Raw genomic sequence first — 13585 nt, forward strand, 5'->3', positions numbered from 1 at the left:
TTTCTTAGCAGAGTGGTGGCAGGCGCTCTTTGCACCACACTTGTGTGTCAGCTGTGGCGTGACCTAAATGAAAGAAATGAAACAGTTAAAAAAACATTCTGTATCACGGTACTTATTCTGCAATGGTTCAAAAGCATGGATAATGACCACACATCTGCAAGGGCAATAAATTAGCATGTAATTGAATTCTTATGACCTTGGATGAATTAAATGGTGGGAGTGCTCAGTGGAATGGAATCACCTTATTTAGAAAATTAAATACAAACATAGAAGGGGGTACTTTTGTGACTGCCAATGAAAAAAACAAAAATAAATTGTTTAGAAATGTTACATTCAACCATAAACTGGGAACTTACTCTTTACATTATCGCTGTCACTAAGTTCCTGCCTTGTGCCCTGTGTTGGCTGGGATTGGCTCCAGCAGACCCCCGTGACCCTGTATTCGGATTCAGCGGGTTAGACAATGGATGGATGGATGGATGAATCAGTTTTCTTCACTTCTGTTGTAACACACTTTGGCCTCATACCTTCTTAGACAATGGAAGCACCCATGTAACAGCAATGACGGCTGTAAATTGAAAGGTAATGACTGACAACTCTTTTTAATAGTATGGGCTTTACGCATAAATAAGAATGAGATCACTGAAGTGTGCAAATTAAGATATAATGTTCAAATCATATGAAGGATGCCAATGTGAAAACTGTCTGTTTACAAATAATTGAATCTTCTCTTATTGCCTAGAATTTTCTCACTTCTAGCATTAAAAGACAATAATTAGAGCTGTAAAAATTGGAGAAACACCCTGTGCTTGTCAGTCCCTTTCAGTTGTTGCTGTCTTCTCACAATCTAAATATAAAGAAATATTCCGCTGCTTGTGCAATGTTTACAGAATGAAAGAAACCACTCGCTTCTATAAAACAGGTATTTTTATTTTTTACATTTTCTAAGACTTGAACAAACTGACTGTTAACAACACAGCAAACAGGCCAGATGCAGTATTCTCAGTCATAAACAATAAATCAACAATAGCAAACATACACCAAGAACTTATAGACAAGAACTGCAGCAAAAAAAGATATATTGTTGCTTTTTTATACATATATAAATATATATAGAAAGAGAGAGAGAGCAAGAGTGAGAAAGATAGGAAAAGTTCATAACATGCAGAAAGTTGAGAAATTACAGCAACTCTCTTAGAAAGAAAATGAAAAGTACGGTAAAAATGAATAATTTACTGCATTATAGATACTCATGTCATTAATAATACAGATATCGGACTCTGCTAAAGGCTAAGCAGTTAGTGTTTCCTAAATTTATTATATATTGGAGTGTGTTAAGAAGACTTTAGTAGAAGACAAACAATTCTCTTTGAGACGTTCTTGCCAGACATCAGACTGCATACGAGACGCTCTAGCCTGAGACACCAGACCTTGTGAATTTCCCTGTGCAGCGCATACACTCTGGTAGAAATACTCCAACCACAGATGCTGGATTGTGTTTGAGAACCTTGTATCCAAGTTAATGGAATCTAACACAGATACTGTACTGAAAGGTCTGTTAGAAATCACTTTAGTCAGAGATAATAGATAGTCAAGCAAGAGATATTGGAATACAGCTAAATATACTCCAGTTAAAGACACCAGAATGTTAAAGACATTTTAGAAACACTGCAGCAAGTGAATTTTAACCACACAATTAGAAGAGTTTAATCTCCCAAAGATGTAAAGAATCTTTCTAATTCTAGATATAGTCTCTTGATTGTTGTCCACCCAGAAAAGGTATATCATACTTTGATTATGATAGTATATACAAAAAACAAAAGGTAATGTGGCACACGAAATGTTGAGCGAAAAAGAGAAACGTCTCTTCTTCCAACAGATTTCTCTGTCTCAAGATATCCTCCCACATTAGGTCACATCTCCCTTCTCTTTTTCATACCGTCCTTGCTGCTAAACAAGTCTTGATGTCAGAAAAATAACCACTTTGCTCACAAAAGCACACTGGAGTTTCCTTTATTTCTGAGCAGATAACATACTGCTCATCTGGTTACAGGTTGCTTTATTACTTCAAACTAAATTGGCAGAATCAAAGCAGCATTCCTGTATCCTTTTTCTGTATTCTTTGAGTAGTACTTTAACTGAACATCTGGCGGGTTTATTTTAGTTCTCTTTACCTGCTAGATCGTCACTTCCCTTGCTTGTGAATCTTTTATCTGTAGATAAATGTGCTTTTTAAATACTGTACTTACATACATTTCAATAAAAGGCATAACATAAAATTTCACTCTGATTTAAGGCAGTTGGAAATTTATTGAAAAGAGATGAATGTGCCAACTAAATCAAAAACATTTGTTTCAGAACCCCATGTCAGATGAATTTTTTATTTCTTTCAAGATTCTTTGCATTTGATATGTCAAAAATGTTACTTATTCTTCCAGTTGCTGTACACGTGTGCTTTCAGAAAGGGAATTTTCCTCATGAATAGAGGTAGCTCTATGGAACATGTTTTCATATTGTGGAGTATTAATGAGATATCTATCGGTGGTGTGCACAAATTCACAAAGAAAACGCTGAAAAGGAAATACAGATGTGGTGGCCCAGTAGCTTACATCCATGAAAAAGACAGATTGCTATTGTATAATTGCACTATTGGGAAGGTCACAGACGTACAAACAAACAGATGTAATACCCAACACATGTAAAAAAATCTACAACTGAATAACAAATAGAAAATGTCAAATAAGACAAAGGTGTAGTGTAGCAATTTAAAGTGGCAATAAAGGGAATGAGTCAGGAATATTTGGAATTCACTGCGCTAGAATACGTTCATTTGAGCTCTCTAGGCAAGACATGACGTTACTGTTCCCTCCTCCCTCCCTCAAACCATTTGTGTTTAAAAATATCCTGTTTGGTGCCACAAGGGTAAACATGTTTTCATAAAAAACAATTTTTGTCAGTTTTACCTTGCATTTTTACCTTACTCTTAAAGGGCCAAAATAAACTAATCTAAAAGCAAGTTTAAAAAATGCTTCAGGTAATAATTTTAAGAAATGATCTAATAATACACAATAATAAATAAGGTTGTAAATAAAATACATTTTCATCAAAAAATGGCACAAACAAACACACAGAAAAAGCTGTTGGCTATTTAAGAGTATTAATCAAGTACGGTTATAAGATGAAGCATTAAAATATTTTGGTATTTTTCTTTTGTGCCACTTTTTGTTTATTATTTACTAACTAAAAATGTATGCTTTTATTTGATTTTTAAAGTTTGTTGAAATTACATTCATATCCAGAAATTTTCCAGATTTGCACCTCCAGACCGGCTGGTTTAAAAGTCTGTGCTTTGTGCCAACATTCAAAAACAATAAAAAAAAATCCCTCCCCTATAAACTGCCAAAAGCAAAAGTTCTTTCGTGACTTAACTAAACATCTGTCACATACGATTTGCCCTTCTCTTTAAAGGCTGAATCGTGTAAGATGTAACAATTATGCTGAACGAGAAAAGACATTCTGTATCCTTTGACAAGGCAACAGCTTTAAAATGTAAACCTTTCACATTTGGGTCTTGAGTAAGCAGGACTGGTCATAACTAGATCTGGTCAGTTTCCACAGGCTAAACAAGACCAAATGTGCTGTACTCACAGCTGTGTGTATCATAATACAATTCACTTTGCTGGTACTGCATTTATGCTTATAATTTAATCTTTCATTAGCTGGTAGGTGTTCTGTGATTGTGGGTTAAGTGACTGCTTATGTAATTCATATTGATCAGTTCTGTATTGGCGATTCTTGGACCTGGAAGAACCCACTACATCTTTGAGTCTGAGCATTTCACATGATGTGAATAATGCAAATGATATAAAGAAAAAATTGTCCTATCAACTTGCAGCATCAGCTTCATGTAGCTTACCAATAATGACATTTGTCAGTACTAAATAGCTTTTAGATAGATCTCTGGTCAGCATTCTGTTCAAACACTTTTAGGAGCTCACTCAAGTTTCAGATGTTCTATAGACACAAAAACTTGGTTTGAATTTTCTGGAAGCCCACTATGACCAGGGAAACTGAATTTCTGTCAGCAAGCAACTCAAGAACATTTTATTTAACCATATTTCTGGAGCTCCAAACAGTGAAGAGGCCATTTGGAGTGGCTAATTTTAAGAGCTCCAGGAGGATGGAGTGAAATGATGTCTACACTACATAATACTTACTACAGTTAGCCGCTATGATCTTGGCAAGACTACAACTGGTCAATATGCTACAATAAAAATTACTATTGATATTTCTGAAAGTTTCAAGTTGGTTTCTAAAATGCTTTTTGAAAGAAACTCAGAGAACCAGGACATATGATAGAACATGTTGTAATAATTACTGTATGTGCAATGCTGAAACCATGCCTTTTGGCTGCCTGAATGATTACACATTGTTAATACAAAGCTGGCATGGATAAACTACCTACACGATTTTCCAAGAACCATGCTTAAGCTGATCACCTGACATATAAATACTGTGGATAAAGGATAGTAACTGTAGATGGTGCAGATTCATCCACCATTATACTGTTGTAACTGATAGCAGAGGATTATATATCCTTTTGCCATCAGCAGATCGTGTCCCATGTGCTAGCATTTCCTGGATTGTGATCCAGTTATCTAGGATCTTTTTGTTACGTTTCTTCATGGTCTTCTTGTGGCTCAGTGCAATGATGCTGACCTCATTTCGGCCCTCACCATTCTGCTGTTCTCGAAGGCACTCCAGCCTACTTTGCATCATGAATTCTCTTCGTTTCCGCTGTTCACGTGCACGGATAAGGTGTTGCTTTCGTTCTTCTTTGCTCCAGTAGCGACCCATCTTCATCTCACTAACTGCATCATCATCTGTGGTCATGCCACTGCGCTCCTCCTTGATCTTCATTGCACGCGCTTTTAACAACCTATCCCTGACTGGACGTTTGGCCACATACCGTGTGCCATCACTTCGCACTTTCACTTTCCATTCCATTCTGGGTTCTGTGGGAGGGGATCCTCCCAACTTCTGGGAGGTACCCATAACCAGTGAGTCTTTGCAAATGCTGGCCAAACTCATTGGACTTTGATGCCCACTGCTGCCTTCACATGAACCACCAAAATCATCCAATGTGGTAGAAGTGGTAGTTGATGTGGTTGTCCTCAGCTGCATGCAACTTTGGTAACGTTCTGGGATATACCCTCCTCTGTGGCGTCTGGAAAAATATGGGCTACTGTCCCCACTAGCACAGGAAGGTCTCTCCAAGGTACCACCACTGCCAGCTTTTGGACTTCTACGAACCCTTTCTTCTGAGTGTCTTCTTCCATCTCCATCCCTAGAGAGTGAGCGGAACTTGCCAGGGCTCCCTTCACGACTTCCACTGTTTGTGTTAGCTGTAGCTGAGTAGGAAGTCTTATGAGGAGTCCGGTTTAGGTTTTGTGACACTTTCTCTGTGCTACTGGGACCTGGTTTGAAAATGGTTTCACTAACTTTGCGCAGAGGGCTCTCTAGCAAGGGCTGATCAGTCATGAGTGGAGTGCTTCTGCAGCTCTCCCCAGTGTTATAAGCACTTGTACTATCCTTATCAGATTTTTCTGGCAGCTCAGTAATATCAGAAAGTTCATGCTTCTTGGGTTCACTTACACTACCACTGCCATACTCATAGACAGCAGAATTGGCTTCTTCCTCAAGAAGCCAAGCCTTCATGCAACGCTCACGCAACTGTTGCATTTTTTGTGCACGTAATATATTTCTGCACTTGAACTCCAAGTGACGCAACTCTTCTTCCAGCATGGCCATTTCATGCTCCATGCTCTCATTGCGATTGACATCAAGAGAGAGTCCACGAGCCAAACCTACTGCACCGCGATAAAAAGCAGGGGCACTGGCCAACTGTAGGAGCTGATTTCCATTTTCAAAATGACATTTAATTTCCAGAAGTTCTCTGTACCTCTCACACTCCTCTTCAGTTAGCCCTGGCATCATGAGATTTGCCTCTCCTATATAACCGCTACTTGGAGTGGTACCAGCTCCAGCGCAGTCCAGAGCCAGCAGTGAATCCGTGCTGAAGTGAAAATCTCTGCTGTGCAGTGAGGAGGTCTCACTCTTATTGTTGCTTGTACTGCCAAATCGAAATTTGCGCAGACTGCCTGGTGTATTTGTGGTGTTTGTGTTGGTAGTGCTGGTCTGGTCATCTCCTAGCAGGTCATGCTCTGAGGATTCTTCATTGCGCGTGCTCTCATCCGTTCGGCCCACTCCACTGTCTAATTCCTGGCTGTTGCTAAGCAATGTCCTCAGCGTATCTCCACCTCGGCTAGGCGTTTTGGTGTTTTCGTTGACATGGCAAGCATTGTCTAATTGATGTTTATCATGGAGATCATCGTTGTCATTCTATAATGAAAGGAGAGACAAGGTGAGCTCAGGAATGAAGTCAAGCAGGCAGTCTACTCACTAAAAATCTTAGATCAGTTTAGTGCTCAGGCTATTCATTTCTACCAGCATTAGTTACTTGAAGAATATTTTTTGCCTTAACTAATCGCAAAACAGAGCATTAATTTATATCCTTGGTTTTCACAATTTGTCAGTATGACTTGAACGTTTTATAGCATGTGGGAATTAAATTTTTCTCTTGAGTGCCACTCTATCAAATTACATCATTATCATCTTTAGAAAAAAATGAAAAATGAGTGTGGTGTAAAAAGAGGAGAAACAATTTGGGAATAAAATACGCATAATAAGAGCCACAAAAAAACCCAAGTATGCTTTCAACATTATACTACTACTTTTGCAGGAAAGGGAATCATCCATCTGAACCACAAAGACTGTTATGCAATATCTATTGACAAAGAGGGGATATGCTATATCGGTAATATGATATTGTCATCAAATGATGAAATGACATGTCAAAATAATTTCACATAACCACAATGTTATAGTATTTCTCAAAAAACTTAAAATAAAATGTAAAAATCTTGCCACAAAAAGTGGGTTCCCTCTGACACCTCAATGTACATCACAGTTAGACATATTAAATTACATCTGTTGTTTGGAAAAGAGCATACTCTGTTTTATAACTGCATTCTGTACTATGTATTCTTAGATTAAATAAATAATTAAAACAGCAAGGTAATCTTTTATAACAAAGCTATATGAAAGGATAATTTAAACTGCAGTAAAATTACTTAATCTGCCACACAATTTAATTTAATTAAAGTAACATCAATGTGCATATATTGAAAAAATGGGGTAAAAGTGAATCTATTATTCCTGATATACAGTGGGCTAAAGTGATACCTGTTTCCAACAGATAAAGAAGCAGAGCAGTGAAATGACTACACTACAAACATGGGGGGAATGTAGCATACTGCAAGTTTGCCACTAGTAGTAGATTAAAATGACATACTTGAACAGTAAAACAATGAAATAAAGTAATACCAGGTTCTCCTTCAGGAGACCAGAGTACAGTAAAATCTAAATGAGTCATAGGCAGCAAGGTACAGTGTTACTGCATATCAGAGATAATGAAGTCAAATGAAAAAATGCTCTGGTTACAAGCAGAATGGACATGACACTGTGTTTCTCCAGAAAGAGAAAGTTAAAATTACATTTAAAACTCTTCAAAGACATGGAGTTCAAGTAATAGTATGGCACTCCATGGACAGATGCACAAGCTTTTGTTACCTTGCTGCAGTCTGCCAGGCTTGCAGATGGTTGAAGCATGCTGCCAATGCTTTTTCATGGATGAGTGTGGGTAAAACCCTTATGTTTTCTCTCATAATACCTGAGATGGTGATCCAGCTCTAAGAGTCCGGAGGTGCTCCTCGTCATTTTCTGAACCCAGATCATCCAGGAGGTCATCACGGTCGCTATCTCTCCACCTCTTGCCCAACTGGAAACAAACCCAAAAATAAGAAATTGTCATTTATTTCACCATATAATCTTGCCATATGCTAACAGTGTGTTTCATTATTATTTATGAGCCATATCCACTTCACGTTTGGGAAACCTAAAAGCATAATGACATGTAAATCTGTTTCAGGTCAACAAGTGCAAATTCTTTTACATAAAAACAAGACTTAATTTTGTTTGAGGCCACTGGTAACCTGTCAGTCTGAAACAAACAAACTCACCTCAGCATCAGGGCGTGCCAACAAAAGAGAGATATTGGTGCTGTTCTCACGAGTTAGAATGGCTACAGCTTCTTCACGATTTTGGACATCAATTCCATTAATCTGAGAAATTTGATAAAAAATATCAACAAAACAAAATGTGTATGTATGTGCAACAAGCTGTTCTTTATATGTGGACACCAAAAAGTAGAAGACTCTTAGAAAAGTACCTACATATACAGTTCATACTTTAATGTCACAGAAAAATGGCGCCATTTTCAAAAATATTTATTGAATAAATTAAAACTTTTTAGGGTGACTTTTTACAACACAAACTGATCAGATTATTACTTCAAAACTTTACAGCAGAATTTACATTACAGTCAATTGATTAGGTATAAAGAATCTAGAGCAGGGGTTTCCAACTCCAGTCCTGGAGAGTTACTGGGGCTGTAGGTTTTCATTTTAATTCTTTTCTTAATTAGTGACCAGATTTTGCTGCTAATTAACTCTTTGCCTTAATTTTAATTGTTGCACAACTTAAGACTCAGGCACCTTAATTATTTCTTTTTTCCTTAATTAGAAACCAAACAATATTAAGACACAAAATTAACCAACCCATAAACAACAACCTGCGTCCATCACACAATCACTGAAAATAAAGAAAAGTGAAGACCTCAGTAATGTTGATCTGCTCAGGTCCACAAAACATTTTGACAGCGCTCTTAAAAAAGAAAATCAACAGTTTTGGAAATGTTTGCCATGGCAGAATGAGCACCATGGAGTTTAATAACGGGTTTAATTAGCAACGAGAATTGGCTTCAAGTTAAGAAACTGAATGAAGGTTGAAGTTTGAGGCCCCAACTTAGTTGGTCATCTGTTGGCTCACTTCACACCAAATTTATGTTTAGGTGCCGTTTAAGGAAAAATAATAAATTCAGCTGTAGAGTCTCAAGAAAAGTCAATGAAAATAAAGGGAAATAGTTAATTAGCAGCAAAAACTGGTCACTAATTAAGAAAAGAGTTAGTATGAAAACTTGCAGCCACAGTAGCTCTCCAGGGCTAGAGTTGGAGACCCCTGATCTAGAGTATCCTCCACTTTTCTTTTGTGTAATATGGTCAATGTTGTAAAAAGGATGCATGTCATGGGAACAAAACCCATATAACTTATTTAATGTAGCTTAATATTCACTTCAACTCTGTGGTGATGGTGAGACCACAATGACAGAGACCACATAGTATGCCCTAGAAGAAATGTGCTGAGGTTCAGCTAGAGGTGCAGAAAATACTGGACTTATGAATTACTGAAGAAATTCAGAGCCCTTAGTCCAGTTTTAATATCACTTAAACCTGGCAGTTCTTGGCATATCAGTGATGTCTGTAGAAAACTAAATCAAGTATCATAATTTAACACTGATCCCATGTCAACAGTAGATGAACGAATGGAGAGGCTAAGTGATACCTAATTCCTGTACCATAGATACAATAAAGTGGTATTAGTAGAGCCCTTTGACATATAGTGTTTAGTTCCCCTACTAAACTCTGACTGTACTGTGTTCTTCCATGGTGGAAAGACAGTTTAAGCCTCATAATGCATATTGTGCGGACTGCCAGATGATGCCTTCTACTATATTCTAGTTCAGTACCTGAGAAGAACACCTTGCAAAAATAATTGGTATCTTAAAACGTGTAGGCCTACAAATTGTTGGTAACGAATGTTATTTTAATTTACAAGATACAAAATATCAATTTTTTTTTGTAGGCCAGTGTAAGTTAAAATCACAAGGCAGATTGAGGCAGATTGTTGAGGGAGAAGGGCTTACCTTAATGATTCTGAATAGAAAGCTACTGTACTGGGAACAACGATATACAGCTGAGGAAAGCAGAAGTCTTAGATATGAGCTGGCTGTCTCTTAATTGATTTATAACTTTTTTGGGAGTGGAATTCACTCTGGTTTCTGGTTACACCTTAAAGCTCTAGATAGCATGGAATAAGGATTCCAACCCTAAAGTGACCAGATGGTCTTTGGACCTTCTCCGGTATTGCTTTAAGGTGATTTAAGCCCCCATGGTAATAAAGACATTTTCTCTCTCTGTTCCAAATGCAAAATCTAATTGATAGGTTTCTGTCACATATATCTGGGCATGGGGAGATGTAAAGTACGACCAAATTAAAGGAGACACGTGAGAAAATGGTGAAAAAATGTCAAAGATACGATGTTTATCTTTTCATAGTACAGTCTAAAACCAGTCAATCTGGATGAAGAACACTTACTCCAATCTTTCTCCATCTACTAGCCTAACCATCTGCTACCAATGTTAAAGGACTTCTGCCACAGCCTAAAGACCAGATGGCAGCATCTCTTAGACTCCTGTATATGCATTACAGTAGTGAATAAATAATTAGACATGTCTTAAATAACCAATCATGGTGTCATGAGCAAGTGGTTATCTGCCAAAGGTCTGCATTCATTAAAATATTACTTTACTATTATATTTATAACTATTAAAAGCAAACAATATTCTTCAGGATTGAAAATGCTTAAACATGTTTTCAGGATCATCAATAATCTCCAGGGGCATATAAGACTTGAATATGTAATTAAACATTGGAGTAAAAAAAACCTTACACATGAGACCATTAGATCAAGCAAGGATCAGTTATGATTTAATCTAGCAAATACTTACTACTACAACTATGGCTGCTTCTACTACTACAACAACATGCTTGTTCACATTAGGCAATGTCTCGAGCATACTCGTAAATGAAAATTATGACACATGATGCTACACAATAAAAAATGTTGCCACAATTAACAACACATACTCCTTCTGACTGCTGATTGCCACTGACCTGTATGATGCGGTCTCCCTCTCGGATGCGTCCATCTTTTGCCGCAATGCTGTTAGGGTTCACCTGTAGATTTAATGATGACTTATATCAGTGTCCTTTACTATGTTAGTACCAAGCATGTAGCAGTACATAAAATTTCCAGGAAAAAGTAGTATTCTTGTCTTGATTAGTCTTATGAAATTTCAGAAATTTAATGTCATGAACAAAACAAATAGATAGATAGATAGATAGATAGATAGATAGATAGATAGATAGATAGATAGATAGATAGATAGATAGATAGATAGATAGATAGATAGATAGATAGATAGATACTTTATTAATCCCAACGGGAAATTCACATACTCCAGCAGCAGCATACTGATAAAAAACAATATTAAATTAAAGAGTGATAAAAATGCAGGTAAAACAGACAATTAACTTTATATAATGTTAACGTTTACACCCCCGGGTGGAATTGAAGAGTCGCATAGTGTGGAGGAGGAATGATCTCCTCAGTCTGTCACTGAAGCTGCTCCTCTGCCTGGAGATGACACTGTTCAGTGGATGCAGTGGATTCTCGATGATTGACAGGAGCCTGCTCAGTGCCTGTTGCTCTACCACAGATGTCAAACTGTCAAATGTCAAATGTAGGGAATGTCAATATTTCACTGGTTTGCCTGGTCTAACCCATTTGAATGTTTGTTTGCTTTTGCATCTCTATTTTTTGTTTAGTTTTCCAAACTTTCTTTCTGTTTTTCTGCCTAGTGGACTGTACAGAAGGTCTGCTCGACTGTCTGATATTGCCTTACTTTGCATGTGTTCGTTTACTGTGGTTTTACATTTGTCTTTCTGTTTACTATTGTCAAGCTTTAACATTAATGTTACCTTTGAAGAAAAGGAAAAACTGCATACCAAATGTGTGTCAGAATTTATATCTAGTTTAGTAACAACAGTAATATGGGAAAAATTAATTCGCCTTATAAACTAAACTAGGTTCATGCACAATTCCAGTTTGTTTGTGACAGATTGAGATATATTTTGAATACATAAATATTATCTGCTTTCCTTCTCCTAGTAGGTGGACCTGAGAGTAGCCTGAGAGTGCAGAAAAGTGTTCCACTGTAATATCTGAAACAGTACAAAGGAAGCTAGTCTCTTCTTCTACCTCTTATTTCTGGCCACCAAGTGAAGTTCAATATCAGCAGTGAATTCAATGACCATGCCAGTGTAACAAAGGCAATATTGTCTTTGGATGTTAAATTCATCAATAATGAACACATCCAAAGAAATAAATATTCTGAAGTATAAAAATAATGAAAAAACACTAACTAAGGGACAGTAGAGCAACAGTTCCCAGTGCAGTAGTTAGCAGCAGATAGACACATTAATGTATGCAGTGAGGGGGGGTTCTCAAGCTGCACCCAAAATCATTTGAACATGCTGCCTGGACAAGCTAATGGATGTTACTGATAGAAAATAACAAGTTAAACACATTGGTCATTTGTTTTGCATCCTCTCAATTATCTGTGTGTCTGTCAAGTCAGTTTAGCAGAACTCTACAAAATGCTTCATGAATGATTTTAATTGTGCATTTTGCAAATGGAAAAGCTAGATCATTAGAAGGTGGGATTGCAAAAGAAAAATGATGGTGGCAATAAGGATGCAATGTGTTCTTGATTTGAGAGACAGAAAATTAAAAATGAAGTGAAGTGAGCTGTGTGCAAAAATCAGCATTAATGATATGAAGAGTGGCAGTTTGCTGCCACTCATGATATTTGTTGACACTTCTACAGGTAACCATTGTCTTGCTGTACCAATTCTGTCTATAGCAACTCAGAACTTTTGATACCCATTCTCGTTGTCCGACCCCAACTTTCCCACTATTGCTACTCTGCATATAACAAAAACATCAATTGTGGTGGGTTCAAATAATTTGAAACTGTTTGAGGCTTGCCTATCCGTCTACACTTTGTCTGGTTTTGTATGTGGATGTGTGGTAATAAAATCCCCATTACTCTTTGCTTATTTGCTCATATGTGGTTTTTTCTGGCTTAGAACACCATGAAAATGTGTTTGAAGAAACTGGAAGCACAAACAGCTTTATAGTTTATAAGGAATTTATGGATGATCCTTTTTAGTGAAAAGTCAAGCAAATGACACCTTTTATTGCCTAACTTAAAAGATTACAATATGCAATATTGTATGGATGATATGGATATATGGATGATCCTTTATAAATATTGATGACTAGCAAAATACCCGCGCTTCGCAGCAGCCAAGTACTGCCTTAAAATTTTTATTAAGAAGAAAATTAAACCTTTTTAAACTGAGGGAAAATATACCAATAATTATTTGTTAAGGATCTCTTTGTATACCAGACTCATTCATTGGGAGTTCGGCTCTCCGGTTGTAATATGACCAAGCTGTGCGCTGAGCTTACTCTTGAGCATGCAACTTACAGTTGGCCATGTGAACAGTAATCTTGTTTCAAATCTCACAGCTTGGATTGCTGCTGTCATAATCTTTTTCAGTTTCATGGTTTGTTTCAGTTATGACAGTATTTGCAGGACTTGTGTTGAAGAGACATTCGGCATCTGTCAGGCATTGTAAGCATACAACCAGTTTCATC

At 37.2% G+C, this 13585-nt stretch overlaps 1 protein-coding gene across 3 annotated transcripts in view; it reads right to left on the minus strand.

Annotated features, from left to right (window-relative positions):
* Nucleotides 1–915: 915 nt before the first annotated feature.
* LOC120542497 (PDZ domain-containing protein 4) overlaps nt 916–13585 on the minus strand; it is a 131642-nt gene continuing 118972 nt past the window's right edge. For all 3 annotated transcript variants that reach the window (XM_039775009.1, XM_039775008.1, XM_039775007.1), the window contains exons 6-9: nt 10975–11037; nt 8142–8243; nt 7793–7900; nt 916–6402 (exon numbers count right to left, since the gene is read on the minus strand). In XM_039775009.1, the coding sequence (XP_039630943.1) occupies nt 4561–6402; nt 7793–7900; nt 8142–8243; nt 10975–11037 (2115 nt within the window). In that variant the 3' untranslated portion in view covers nt 916–4560. The remainder of the gene's footprint in view (nt 6403–7792; nt 7901–8141; nt 8244–10974; nt 11038–13585) is intronic.

This window comes from Polypterus senegalus, chromosome 13, assembly GCF_016835505.1.
Source record: "Polypterus senegalus isolate Bchr_013 chromosome 13, ASM1683550v1, whole genome shotgun sequence".
NCBI classification, from domain to species: Eukaryota; Metazoa; Chordata; class Cladistia; order Polypteriformes; family Polypteridae; genus Polypterus; species Polypterus senegalus.